This window comes from Formica exsecta, unplaced genomic scaffold, assembly GCF_003651465.1.
Source record: "Formica exsecta isolate Colony F162 unplaced genomic scaffold, ASM365146v1 scaffold120, whole genome shotgun sequence".
In the NCBI taxonomy this organism is placed as follows: domain Eukaryota; kingdom Metazoa; phylum Arthropoda; class Insecta; order Hymenoptera; family Formicidae; genus Formica; species Formica exsecta.
The window spans coordinates 4,493,387-4,507,357 of NW_021848537.1; the positions used below are offsets into that span (position 1 = coordinate 4,493,387).

At 38.3% G+C, this 13,971-nt stretch overlaps 3 protein-coding genes across 5 annotated transcripts; 1 reads left to right on the top strand and 2 right to left on the bottom strand.

Annotated features, from left to right (window-relative positions):
• Positions 1-2,473: 2,473 nt before the first annotated feature.
• Positions 2,474-6,877, bottom strand: LOC115241728 (tyrosine-protein kinase transmembrane receptor Ror2). Of its 2 annotated transcripts, none has more exons than XM_029817654.1 (8): positions 6,372-6,877; positions 6,114-6,304; positions 5,774-6,035; positions 5,424-5,684; positions 4,998-5,182; positions 4,139-4,790; positions 3,588-3,966; positions 2,474-2,955 (listed from the first exon to the last, which is right to left on the bottom strand). In XM_029817654.1, the coding sequence occupies exons 1-7, from the start codon at positions 6,433-6,435 to the stop codon at positions 3,602-3,604; spliced, it is 1,980 nt and encodes a 659-aa protein (XP_029673514.1). In that variant the 5' UTR covers positions 6,436-6,877; the 3' UTR covers positions 2,474-2,955; positions 3,588-3,601. The 2 variants fall into 2 exon arrangements, with proteins under 2 accessions (XP_029673514.1, XP_029673522.1); XM_029817662.1 differs by having other exon boundaries at positions 2,477-2,955; positions 5,442-5,684; positions 6,372-6,876.
• A 1,088-nt stretch (positions 6,878-7,965) lies between these two features.
• Positions 7,966-11,739, top strand: LOC115243909 (tRNA methyltransferase 10 homolog A-like). 2 transcript variants are annotated; one of them, XM_029821216.1, is made up of 4 exons: positions 7,966-8,122; positions 8,183-8,288; positions 8,502-8,764; positions 11,695-11,739. In XM_029821216.1, exons 1-4 carry the CDS (start codon positions 8,000-8,002, stop codon positions 11,737-11,739), a joined length of 537 nt encoding a protein of 178 aa, XP_029677076.1. In that variant the 5' UTR covers positions 7,966-7,999. The 2 variants fall into 2 exon arrangements, with proteins under 2 accessions (XP_029677076.1, XP_029677082.1); XM_029821222.1 differs by lacking the exon at positions 11,695-11,739 and adding an exon at positions 9,147-9,291.
• On the bottom strand, positions 9,278-13,894 carry LOC115243903. Its single transcript, XM_029821205.1, has 6 exons — positions 13,087-13,894; positions 11,715-11,831; positions 11,402-11,480; positions 11,117-11,282; positions 10,686-10,823; positions 9,278-10,421 (listed from the first exon to the last, which is right to left on the bottom strand). The coding sequence occupies exons 1-6, from the start codon at positions 13,398-13,400 to the stop codon at positions 10,108-10,110; spliced, it is 1,128 nt and encodes a 375-aa protein (XP_029677065.1). The 5' UTR covers positions 13,401-13,894; the 3' UTR covers positions 9,278-10,107.
• Between the last annotated feature and the right edge of the window lie 77 nt (positions 13,895-13,971).

The following is a 13,971-nucleotide window of genomic DNA, read 5'->3' on the forward strand; positions in this document are numbered from 1 at the left end:
ATTTTATAGGCTTTTTATAAAATCAGAATTTTTTCTACAAAAAGGTTTAGCCTCTTTATAGAGCGTCGAATCTTTTTGGCGTTTCATAAAAAGCCCAAGCCTTTTATGTAAACAGAATGCTAAATTTACAAAGAGTCTGCAACATATATAAAATACATGTAATATATATCTTATATTAATATAAATAAGATGTAAACCGAGTATGCTTTTTATAAAACCGGTGAATTATTTTAAACTAGTCTCATATAGATATATATATATATAGATAAAAAAATATGTGGCTGCAAAAAATATATCTACGATGCAATGTAAAAACGTAGTTATGTACAATAATACAGTTTTCTGATTGGTCTACACATATCAGTGCTTTAGATATTTAATATAATATACACACAAGAAAAACACAGAAAAATTTCGTGTCAGTCCATCTATTCTAGATATCTGTGTGCGTAACAGGGGAGAAAATCATGTAAAGTACTATGAAATTGGTTGTTTATTCCTTCTGTTAAAGTTGTACATCGGTAGAGTTTCGTACTTTCTCCTTCAAGGTGTTCGTGATACAATTATATCGATCGATTATTGGGTATTTTCAGCGTGATACAATTGAAATCTACAACGGAAAGAGCGATCGAGAACGGTACAATCAGTACTATATATACTGTATAGAAATAGTATAAACGATATTGTCAACGGTACAGATTCGTGAAACACGATTTATCGATTATTTACAAAGATCACACTACACTGATTGTTCGCTGGAAGAATTCGCAAGTCTTTACACGTTATGTCGTCGAGTTGTTGTCACTGTATTTCGCAGAATGATGGACTTACATCGATGGAGAAATTTATTTCCGAAATCCTTTTAAATCTACATTGAAAAACAGCAAGGAAAAGTTCACGGTGATTCTTGTAACGCGTGATTTCTATTTTTCAAAAAGATGTAGATTTGAGACGTTTTTTTTTTCGGAGATAAATCCTCTTCGATTCCGTTTTTATGTCCTCGGCGCGACGACATACGCGATATCGCAGCGTAATATTTCATCTGATATAACGAAAATATCTTCTGACAGACGTACCATGCTTTCTTTCTCTTTTTAATGATCAATCGAATACACGCGCATTACTAGTAAAAATAAATCGATAAGATCGAAGAAGTACTGTTACATGTAATTTATGCATACTCTTACACGCTGAATAGAAGGAAAAGAAGAAGAAAAAAAGAGATCCTTATACACGCAACACCTATAGCGTATGTGGATACGATACCCCCATATGGCGCAACAATAACACATTTACTGGAATGTAATTGCGGCAGTGATGAAATGGCTAGTGTCGATTCAATCATTTCAGTCTCGGTACGTTTCGTTAAAATTACAAGTCGAACGAAACAGCGAACTATCTTCCTAACAAGGCAGTTAGCGAGTCGAAGGTCGCGAACTATAAATAAAGGACAAACAAATGACGCAATTAGCCTTTTCCATAAGGTATTTTCCGGTATACCTTATATCGTATACAGTAAAATCCTACTCCGAATTTTTTTTATGCATCACGCATTAATCATAATTAGCAATCTAAACGTAATTAAAAGAAATATATGCAATCGTTGAAAAGAGAGATAATTTAAAATTATTATACACACAAGAGAAAATTATGACGAAACGCCGGTTTCTATCGGTAGATTTGCATTTTTTCTTAATTTACAACAATCTTCTAGTAAACACTCACTTAATGATTCGTTTAACATCTTTTCATCATAATTTTTTTAATTTTTCGACACACTTAATGTAGGTTTCATTTATGTCTTTTTTTTCTTTAGTACAGCAAATTATCTAACAACCTAACACATGTCTAACAATCAAGGAGCCTCTAGATATAACATCGCTAAATGCGCTTTTATAACCACACCGCTTTTATTTCATTATTTGTACAGATTCGAGTTATGCTTTGTTTGTAAAAGCGTTACTTGAATCCGAAATTAGAGCTGCCACCTTGACATTTCACTATCTGAAGGCTATAGGCCTGAGAGTGAAATAAATATGTATGTATATGATGATTATAAACGCGAAAAACATGATTAAAACTCGTCAATTTCTTATGTAAAGTGCACATAAAACGAATCTTAAATATATCTAATAATGAAAATGTGCAACAATTCGCAAATGTTTTTAAAAACATTATGTAAGATTTTATAAATAAATAATATAAATTAATAAATTTTAATAACTTAAATAATAATAAATTTTATTTTATATTACCGAGAAAAATAAGAATAATGTAATGTAATATGACAAATTTAACTAATTACGAAACATAAAACTCATTCAAGAGACATATATAAAAATAACATACTATATTTTTTAATGAATTATATAAAGAGAAAAAAAAGAGAATATGAAGATCTCTTTCTAAATTTTTGTATAAATAATACTTGGAACATTTTTAATTAAAAAGTAATAAATAGAAAAATAAATATTAAATTATAAAATTGTCATTCGTAAAAATTATTTTCAAATTAAAATGACATATACACACACTCACACACACAAATTCATATATATATTTACATTTATTATGAGCCGGAGATAAGAAAATCTAAATCTCTGGAATTTCCGATTCCGAGAATCAGAAAAATGGCAGCTCTAATTGGATAATCGGAAGCTAATTGAACAGTAAATAGAAACGAACGTCAATTTTCTCGAGTTAATATCCGAAAAAAGAGTTTTTCAGGAAAGTGTAAAAGAGCAATACTATGTCTTCCGATAGGGACGAACATCCACATTTTAGAAGACGAAGAGAAGTTAACGCAACAGTACAGTATTGCGCTTTCATTTTATACATTGGTCCTTTTCCGACTTCTCGCGACTGATAACTGATCCAATATCGAGGTGAATCCAACTAAAAAGGCAGGCAGGCATTTCACATCATACGCATGGTACACAACACAGACTTAATTACCTGAAAATATAATCGAAATAAATAGTAGAGATGCATATAATGTGATATTCCCTTAATTTTAATTAATCTGTCACACAACGTGAAATTCGAATGATCCCAAATAATATATTACACGCAAATCCTATATTTTACTTGGTTTATATAAAAAGTGAAATTTCCTTATTTATTATTTTTTGTATTGGTCTTTTTTATCAAACTTAAAGTGCGCAGATGATCGCAATCTTATTTTCTGTGAACACATTTGGGAATGTTAATTTTGCAAAACAAATTACTAATCGGAGGCAGCATTTCTATATCTAAGCAAAATTAGTGTAAATTATGAATCTTTTATAATTATAAGTAACTTTTGAATTACTGTTCAACTTTGTTATCTAAAATAAATAGCTTGTTTTGAATTTTTGTTTTCAAAATATTTTATGTAAATATAAGTATATTTTGTCAAAACACTGATCTGAATTTTAGATCAATTTATTGAAATAAGATAGTGTGTCTCGAAATAGGTGAAAAATGTTAAGAGAATATTTTTATATATACTGATATAGAATCTTAGAGAGAGAGATCTTTGTCTTCCCGTAAATTATTGACACTGTGTGCGCGATTGTGAAAAGAAAAAGAAACAGATTGATTATTACCGTCATTATTACATTCACACCCGAATGCGTAGCGGAACGCTGTCTGACTTGCACTCGGCCTCCAATTCCTGCCGGATGCCGTCAAGGGTCTGGTAGATTGTGCGAAATGTAGGCCGGTCAGACGGTCGCCTGTTCCAACAGAGCTTCATCAGATCGTAAATCGATTGCGGTGTATTGTCCGGATATCGCAGCACGTCGCCTTCTTTGATGTACTTGACCACCTCCTCGTGCGTCATCCCGTAATATGGCTGCAGCGCGAAGCTGAAGATTTCCCATAGACACACAGCAAACGCCCACACGTCCGATTCGACAGTATACTTGTTGTAAAGTATACTCTCGAGCGGCATCCATCTGACAGGGATGGCATCTTGTTCGTCTCCTACATTGTTACGAGAATATTATTACAAAGTAGCAATTACATAATTAAAAATAATTATGTATCTGAATATAAGAAAGATAGTTGTGAAAACGCTACTTAAAAGTCAAAGGAGATTCTCGAATAATCTTTGAAGCATCTCTAAATAGTATTAATAATAAGAGTGAGAGACAACCTTTATAATAATCCTGCAGATATATCTTCTGTGATAGGCCAAAGTCGGCGATCTTAACGATCATTTGATCATTGATCAGGCAGTTGCGTGTCGCCAGGTCGCGATGGACGAATTTCCGATCGGATAAATATACCATACCGGACGCCACTTGCAGAGCGATGTTGATGAGATCCATGTGCGAGAGTCGCGAGGGCTCGCCCGCCATCGAGCCGTTATCGTCCGCCGTGCTGGTCACGCGGATGATATAGTTGCTGGGCGAGCACGAGCGCAGGAACTCGTTGAGATCGCCGCGGCCCATATACTCGAATAGCAGGCACATCGGCCGACCGAGCGCGCACACACCCAACAGCTTCACGATGTTGGGATGATCAAACTCGGCGAGGAGACATGCCTCCCGTTCAAAGTCCCGTAGCAAATCGTCTGATGCCTCCTCCTTCAGCATCTTCACGGCGACGTTCGTGAACTCCTCGCCCGCGATCAGCCCTGGCGCTTTCGCCTGGAACACGCGACCAAACGCGCCTTGGCCTAAGTCTCGCACGTAGATGATGTTGTTTCGTGGAAACTCCAGTTTTTCTAACTTAGGATTCAGCTGTGCGCTCGTCTTGTGATACGCTTCGTTGTTGGGTAGTTTATCCAAATCAATGTTCACGTCCTGCGAGGAGGAAAGATTTTTAGAATGCTGTATTATTATATAATCGATGCAAAAATCGCATAAATATGAATAAAAAAAAAATATATATAATAATATTATATATTAATTATATAAAGCATTTTTTTAATTGTATTTAATTTTGTTTCTTTAATGTGTGTATACATACACGCACGCACAATTATCAAAATTATTTTTAAGTAAATGCACCTGATTATCGGTCGGATTATAGCCTCGATGACGCTTATGCAGTCTTTGGCTCAGGAGAATAGACAGTAACGCACTGGCTATGATTACAAAGCCTAATGCTGATAGTATGAGCACCAGTGTGTTATTAAATAGAGTGTCCATTGTTATGTCTTTTGGTTCAATCTCCACTTTAGTTGTCATATTATCTGAGCAAAGACATTGAATTATTATTTTAAATGCTACTTATTATATTATAAAAAAAGCAATCAGAGAGATATTAATTTACATTAAGATATTTTTAGAAAATATTTTTTTATAAATAAATGAAGAGAAACATTCTTTTTTGATATAATAACTTAAATTACTTTATAAAAAATATATTTTCGAATTTTATTACTCTCTCTCCGAATGTTTTGATATAAAATTTTATCGATAAAAAATTTTTACCATTTCGGTTATACCCACCACATACAGGAATATCGCAATGCTCCCAACGTATTAGAGGATCGGTCGTGAAACACCACGGTACTGGCTCGTCGCCGCCCGCGTTTCTACAATAATTTTCGCCGTATCGAATCTGTGGGAAGACATCAGGCGGTTTATCATGATTGTGCGGCACTTGCGCGCTCCATGATTGGCAGTCTAATCCGTATTTTGTCTTGTTGACTTTTCCCATGTAGAATCTACCATTGCCTCTGATACAATCATCTATGAAAGTCAATACATTATAATTTACGTTTTCTATAACTTGCCTTTATACTATGTGATATTATTCAAAAAGGCACGCAACAACTTACAGGTGACAACCTCCTCATCCATGTCGATGAGGTGTACGTGTGAACAGGTAGGAACTTCCTTGTTCACTTTGGGCAGGCTTTCGCATTCCGGTAGCACAAAGTGTCCACGCGAACGAATGTAAATGTCTCTTTGCTTGTTGTCCTCGATGATCGCCCAGTCGTTGAAGCAGAATTGCTGGCGTACAGCCATGCAATCCTCGTAGCATAAGGGTAGGCCTACCGATTCGTGGCACAGCGGAAACGCGTACATGCAGAGCATCTTCTGCAACGAAATAGAAATAATAAATATTCTCTCATCGATTCTTCGTCTCTTGAAGCTTATAATTTTAAAACATCGCACTTCTGCTGCCGAACGACATGGTTCCAAAAGCGTCTCTATCAGTTCCTCCCAGAGATTCGTTGTGATCTTCTCGTTCAGCCATCCACCGGGATTGTCATTGGAATCGTTAAACCAGACCTTCCCAATACCAGTAAGATATTTCTTGCAGATCTTGCCACTATAAGGTGCGCAGTAACCCTGCGACTCTGGCTCTGGTGGAAACAGAGTTTATATTTTCATATTTATACAATAATTATGCAACAATCCGGAGATACCTACTTGCTTGTATGGCACTGAAGCGCAGAAATATCGCTAGCGAATAAATGACGGTCCGAAACACCATTATTTACATTCATCTATATATACATACATATATACACGTATGTTTATTTATTTATATATATGCAATCTATATATATAAGCCGTTGTAAAGTGATGCGAATCTCGAGGAAGGCTCACATGTTCGAAGAGAAAAACAGGCGATTCGCGAAGTCCGCGAATGTTTCCACTTTCCACTCCTCTTTGCTCCCTTCTCAACGGTTACATCGAACTATTCTAACCGAGCGATCGGGAGACGCGATAACCATATATCTTCCGCGGAACGATTTATTATTCCATTCCATAACGAACGATATCAATAATCGGGCACATGAGACTCTTGTACTGGGTAATTCCTGATTATTGATATCTTTCAATTTATCGCTTTACACTTTTCGGTACCGATCGGTAGGTCGGTGTATCATGGCGGTACCCGTTCAATTTGAAGATTAGAGGTTATGTTATGGTGGAGCTGCTTGCGCCATAAATATAGAAAGAATAGATTCGTTGTGAGTAGAAATATCCGCTTGACTGAAAAGGTTTCGCGAGCGTTCAGTTATCGTCTTGTCAACACTCGACGTTGATTTGTTGGTTCTAAAAGTAAGAGCCAATCACGTTCGATTGCTACTGAGCGGTTTTCTCTGCTGAACGCGGCCAATGTTTCTATATATTTTTTTCTTTTAGGACCGCTCGTTTACAAGTTACAAATCATGCGAACATTTAATCGATGCCTTTTTGCATAAAAACAAAAGTTTGAAGGGTAAATATCATCGTTCGATAGTGTAAAAAGAGTTATTAAGCGTTAAAGATGTAATTTTTGAAATCAGTGTCAGCGGCGAACGGCGAATGGCGAATGGCGAATGCGTAAAACGTCGCGTCGGTCATCTTCGGCGCTGTTCGGTCGTACTCGACTCCCGTTGCGCTTGCGCGTTTGGCCGCCGCGCCAGCGCAATCCAACCCCAACGGCATACTTTGGCTGCGTTCCGTTTCACGCATTGAGCGCATAGATCGCCTGGAAATCTATAATATATGTTACGTGAACTATAGATTTTCATGCGATCTATGCGCTCAATGCGTGAAACGGAACGCAGCCTTTGTGACTTGGGCTGCGATCGAGAAGACGCTAGAGATGCTTCGAAGTGTTGCATTAACCAATCAGAATAAAGAAGTCTTTACTCTTTTTGTTCTGATTGGTCAATCAAACGCTTCGAAGCATTTCTAGCGTCTCCCCGACCGCAGCCATAATCAAACATTTACCTTTATATATATAGCGTTAAAGATGTAATTTTTGAAATCAGTGTCAGCGGCGAACGGCGAATGGCGAATGGCAAATGGCGAATGGCAAATGCGTAAAACGTCGCGTCGGTCATCTTCGGCACTGTTCGGTCGTACTCGACTCCCGTTGCGCTTGCGCGTTTGGCCGCCGCGCCAGCGCAATCCAACCCCAACGGCATACTTTGGCTGCGTTCCGTTTCACGCATTGAGCGCATAGATCGCGCATACTTTTTTCATCTACGATTGAAAGCGATTTAACAGATGTTTAAATTTGTTGCGATGGTTCGCAGGTGAACTTTCACACTGAGTCATACATGAACGTTTACCCCAAGGACAAAATCGTATATCTTACGAGCGAGTCGGAAAATGTGATAGATCATCTCGATCACGAATGGGTATATATCATAGGCGGTCTCGTCGATCATAATGCACATAAGGTGAGCTTATTTGGTTCGTTGTCTCTCTTGGCGAATCTCTAACAAATATTTGAAACGTAGGGTATATGCCACAAGCTAGCGAGAGACGCGGGCGTCAGGCATGGGCGATTGCCATTGGATAAATTTCTGCGGATGAAGGCGAGAAAGGTTTTGACCATTGATCATGGTAAGTGTTGAGACATTTAATTTTTTTTAGATCGACTGTAATATTGTTTATATAATTTTATGAGCGTCTAATTTTTCTCTGATTACTTTTGTAAAAAATAAATTTTGAATAGAATTAAATTTATCCCGTGAAGAGATATATTGTTTATAATCAGATTCATGCAATGCGAGTTATATCTTGAGATTTATATTGTCAATGATTGAATTTGTCCAGTTTTTGAGATACTATTGAAAATAACGGAGGGCAATTCTTGGCAAGAGGCATTCCTGAAGGTGTTACCAGAGAGGAAAAATGCTCAACCGATTGTTCCTGTGCAATTCAAAATAGAGGAATCGCGAGATCCAATGCCTGTCGATGTAAATAGTGCAATGTTAGTCAATGTAAATAGTACAATGCAAATTGATGTAAATAATGTAAATACTACAATGCCAGTCGATATAAAGGACGTTTGCCATCAAGAGAGTGCTAATATATTGGTAAGTAACATAGAATCGAAAAAACTCTTAGAAGAACAACCATGTGCAACGTAAATGCGCGAATAATAGCATAATTAATGTCAAACGTCGCTTGCAAAGTTAGAAGTGCGATGACATTCTTGAAATATTCTTGATTATAACAAGTTTCTACAAAATTAGAAAAATTAAATTATAGATGTTTAAAGTATATTTTTTTATCAAATATATTTTTGTAAATTAAAATGTCTATTTTAATGCGCTAATTCTTTTCGTTGTTTCGCAAATATATGGAGATATAGAGAATGTCTTCTGCCATTCTGCTTTTAAGACTACCAAGATTTATAGTTGACTGCACATGAGGGAGAAGCTCAATACACACATGATGACGACAATATACTTTCAGTATCGTGTATTTCCAAATGTTAGCGATGCGTAGACAAGAACAAGACGACAGATACCAACTATAAACGGGCTACAAAAACATGTCCGAGACTCGACAAACGTCTCGTCAATATCTTCTTGCGCATTATTTTCTTTTTTTTTTTTTTTACATATCTCGCAGACAACATGTTACAATATAATACATCCTTACACGTCTAAAATATTTGTTCGCGCTACTCGAAGTGCAGCCTCTATCGATCATTTTATCTCTTGTATCCTTACTGTCGCACAGCATTGTCGTCATCACTTAATTATCGCAATTAAGTCAAAAAGCGTTAACTCGTGACTCTTCAGGTTAAAACGTTTGTACACAGGTGCATATTTATTACATTGCAAATGTACATATGCCTATTTTACCGTCCAAGATATTAAATACGATACTGTAGTATCATATACATACATATCTACAGTCAAGTCCTCGTGTTTCTTACTGTCTGCCTTCTTATTCTATCCTTCTTATTCTGTCTGTCACTTTTCTAATTGCACATATGATGTTTTCAACTGCTTTCTCACCCTAAGCATAGTCACCAATATGAAATAGAGTGAAACAAGAGAAGTCACAAAGAAGTAAAATAGAATGAGAAGGCTCGACTGTATTTGTTTAAATAAATAATATTCTGTTTTCTCTTTTTCTCTCGATTCTCGCGCTTTCGATCGTTACTTTTTACGCGCGCGAATTCACATCGAGAGACAATTGTGACTTAAACTAAAATCACTTATCTGATTTGTCATATCCTTAATCGAGATAATCGCGATTCGAAAAAAGCAAAATTATTATTATTTATCGTCGTTTGATAAATTAATTGGCTGTTTGCAGCCGATTATTGAAAGATTGGTTTTTCTCTTTTAGGGTTTTTTATTTTTATATTAATTTAATCGCACACGAAAATAGCATTTTATTTTCTTATACGGATTGATCTTCATCACATTTCCATCTTTACTATTTCCTCCTTGTCAATTATCTCAAAGTCACTGTCACTGTTGCTCTCATCGCTGCTGACCGCGATCTTTTCTATCTTGTTCGCATCGAAGGCTTCCTCCTCGGAGGACGAGGACGAACTCTTCTCAAAGTGGCCGGTCTGAAACTTTATATCTTCTTCACCCTCGGCGTCATTTTCGCCAGCGCTGAGCTCTAACTCCGACATTTCTACACCATCGGTACTTCCCTCTCCGTAGTAGGTCAGAGATAACATCTTTTCTTGGAAAGCCTCTATGAAATCCTCATCGTAAAAAGAATCTGTAAGTAACGGCGAGATGTAACAGTCGACGCGAATTAATTCAATTTGTTAATTTTAATTTTAATTAATTCTATTTTGTATTATAGCGAACGAGATAAATAAGGCGATAAGTATCGAGTAACACGGGATCGATTGTATCTTTACAAGTTATGTCTAGAAGGGACTATATATATATATACATGTACACTTTTTAATATCCGAAACGCGAGTTGAATTAAATTTTATGCAGAAGTTGTATAAATAATGAGTTTATCGCTGTTTACCGTTTTGAGTATCTGACAATACGCTTGTCGGTGTCGGCGAATGATCACCCGTGTCCCCCACTCGATTTAGCACCTGAAGATTCGCTTCTGTCACCACCGGTAGAAACTCGTCCCCGATCTCGCTGTCGCATTCCCATTCTGGGGGAGGGGGAAACATAATATATGAACGTCATTCTAAACATTATAGTAAATGATATGAGATAGAGAGCTCGATTATAATGAAGATTCATCACAACTTTAACAAAATTCTCCCGTAGCAAGCAAAATAATAAAAAAAGAAATAATTATATTTTTTAAATTAAATTAATCCAGTTTCTTAAGTTAAACAGTTTCTTAATTCATTACTTCCAATTGTTATGTAAATTAATTAAAAAAAAATCTCGTATAGAAATTTGAGAGAAATTATTTTCCAGTAAAATCCAAACGCTTACCTCTGTGCGACTTAAAATATTCTGATAGTTTGTCGGACAGTTTCAAGGGTAGCCGCATAATTAGTGGGCCCAATACAATCCCCCAATATATCGAATGGTGGGTTGATGGGTTGATACGACCGAAAAGCCATAGGCCGAACGCCACAAGGCAAAGGATGACGCAATGCTAAAATACGCGATTGTAAATAAGATTCTTAATCTCCTCCTCCTCCTTTGTATAATTCCCTCTTCCACCTTTATTTTACGATATCGAACAAAGTCGATACCAAAAAAGACAACTCTTACCAATCCTGGTTGCTCGCTTCTCAACTGCCGCAGGCTTCTCCACAGCCAGTGAAGTCTACTGCATACTCTTTGATGTTCCCTGAAACGCATTTATATAAAATTAAGATCGTTATTTTTATTTTTATTAACAGAATTATTTTTTCAACAATTTTTGCCAATAATTTTTATCTATATAATTGTTACAATATATAATAATATTGATTATAAAATAATTGATAAAGCGACTTATTCGCGATACGAATTATTTAAAATGCAAGAAATATACGTGTGCCTCTTTAATTTGCATGTAAAAGTGCTTGTTTCGACAACTTACTCCGATGGAGCCAGAGTATCCATGAATTTGAAGGCGACCATTAACTGTATAATAAGATAAACGGTGAGAATTCTGAAAGGTATCCGCGATGTCGATATTCCAAGCACACCGTAAATCCTGCAACAAGCACAAGCGTGTCGTAAGTCCTACAAAAACAATAACAACCATAAATTTCGAAATAATTTCTTTGTAGAGAAATTCCAGAGAAAGTTTTCGAGATTTTTGAAGAAAAAAAATATCAATCTCTTCTATAAGAGAGCTTATTTTAAGAGTATTCTCTCTCGAAAATTTATATAAAAAGAAATTTAAAAAAGTAAGTAAAACCACAGAGACAAAGTAATTCAAAATAAATCTAGTAATAAACTTAAAATTAAAATTCAATGATAAATTTTTCGATTGTATATCTTAAATAAAATCTCGGCGAGCTAAAAATCGCCAGATCGACACCGATCTAGTACAAGGACACTTTCGTCGAAATAAGAAACACGTGCGCGCGCGGATCTCTCGTTCGGACAACGTGCGATGCGTACCGGAAGTGAATCACGAACGCGAGCGAATTATCAAAGCAAACACACAAGGATCTTATCAGCGAGATTTTTCATCGGCGGAGAAGTCGAGATAAAGCGACACGCGTTATAAGACAGCGCGCTCGAGAGAGACCAAATACATATATTATCTATATATACTGCATGCATATGTATGCATGCACGTCGCCTCGACGATGTAATTCCCATGAGCGCATCCCGTTCCGGTGCCTTGACCTAGAAGGCGAAGTTACTCTTCGTGCAAGCAAAACGTAAAACAGCTGTAGCAGCGATATGACGTCACGAATAGACGGCCGGGAGGCGCGTCGCGTCGCGTCGAGCAAAACGCTCGCGTGAAAACATAAAGACGCAGCAGCAAAGCGTGGCGTAATAACCGAATCGCATTCGCGATAAGGACACGCTTAACGGGAGATGATATCGCGATCGAAGAAATGCGAAGCGCGTTAGAGGGAGAGGGCGAAGGGATCCCTTAAAACGCTCAGAACAAAGGCGGTCGCTTATGACGCAATCGACAAAGTTTAAGAGAGAGAGACAAGAGAGTCCTTCGAAAGGTGCGTGATCTTTTTTTTTCCTTTTGTTTTTTGCGCAGATAAATTCGATCTCTCGATCTTACGAACAACAATCTCGATTAATAGGTCGTTTATCTTTTTTCTTTTAGGTATCTATTTATCTAATCTCAGCCCGAAGATGGAAAACGTGGGAAATTCCGTAAAATGTGCGGGGAGTCGCAGAGAAAGAAACTGAAAGACACAATGAAGAGAAGACGAGAGACAATGAGAAGAGGCTCCGCGTGCGCGCGCGTGCGTGCGTGCAGTTTGCCGTCTCACCAGATCGTCACGCTGAGTACAATGATTAGGTAGACGTTGACGAAGAAGGTAAAGTCCTCCCAGAGCAACGTCTTCTCCACGGCGCGGCAGTACCGGCACGCCTCGCTGCTGCACGTACGATCTCGCCCGGGTGACGAGAAGGCCTCTCCTCGGGACGAGGACGACGACGTAGACGGGGACGCCGACGGCTCCGGCGGTCCGACATTGTCGTCGACGTCGCGCCCCGTCGTCGCCCGTCGATATACCCGGGAGATTACGTTCCACGCGCGACACTCCATGACCCGGCGCGTGAACAACGGGAGTATACGATCCATTATCCGGACCCGTTGATCGTCGTCGGCGGCGGCGATGGCGATGATGGTGCTGGTGACGGCGACGGCGATGGTCGTCCAGCGTGTATCAGCGACAACGCGCTGCTCCTCCTCCTCCTCCTCCTCCTCCTCCTCTTCCTTGTCCTCCGGGTTGCGATCGGCAAGTCGTAGTAGACTACTTGCCGTTCATGGCCAAATGCTCCCCGTCCACCCGCGAATCGGACGACAACTGCGCGTCGTAAGACGTACCGTGTGTATTAATAGCGCGGGACGCGCAACCGAGGGCGAGCGCAACGCGACGACGAATGCAGCGGGAGACTCGACGAGGGTCTTCCTCAGCTGTCGCGCGCTGCCCTCCAAGGAAAAGAGAGGGAAGGAAGCGAGATGGAGCGATCGACGGGGAGGACAATGCAAGGAAGAGAGACAGAGTTCAGGACAGCTGTTGTACAAGGGACACCCCCGTGGAGTAAGGTGAGAATGCAGGTAGGTAAGTATATACCTTAACGCTTACTTATCTGTCACTCGATTTTTCTGCGCGCGCACACGCACATATACACACGTACAAAGTGTATTC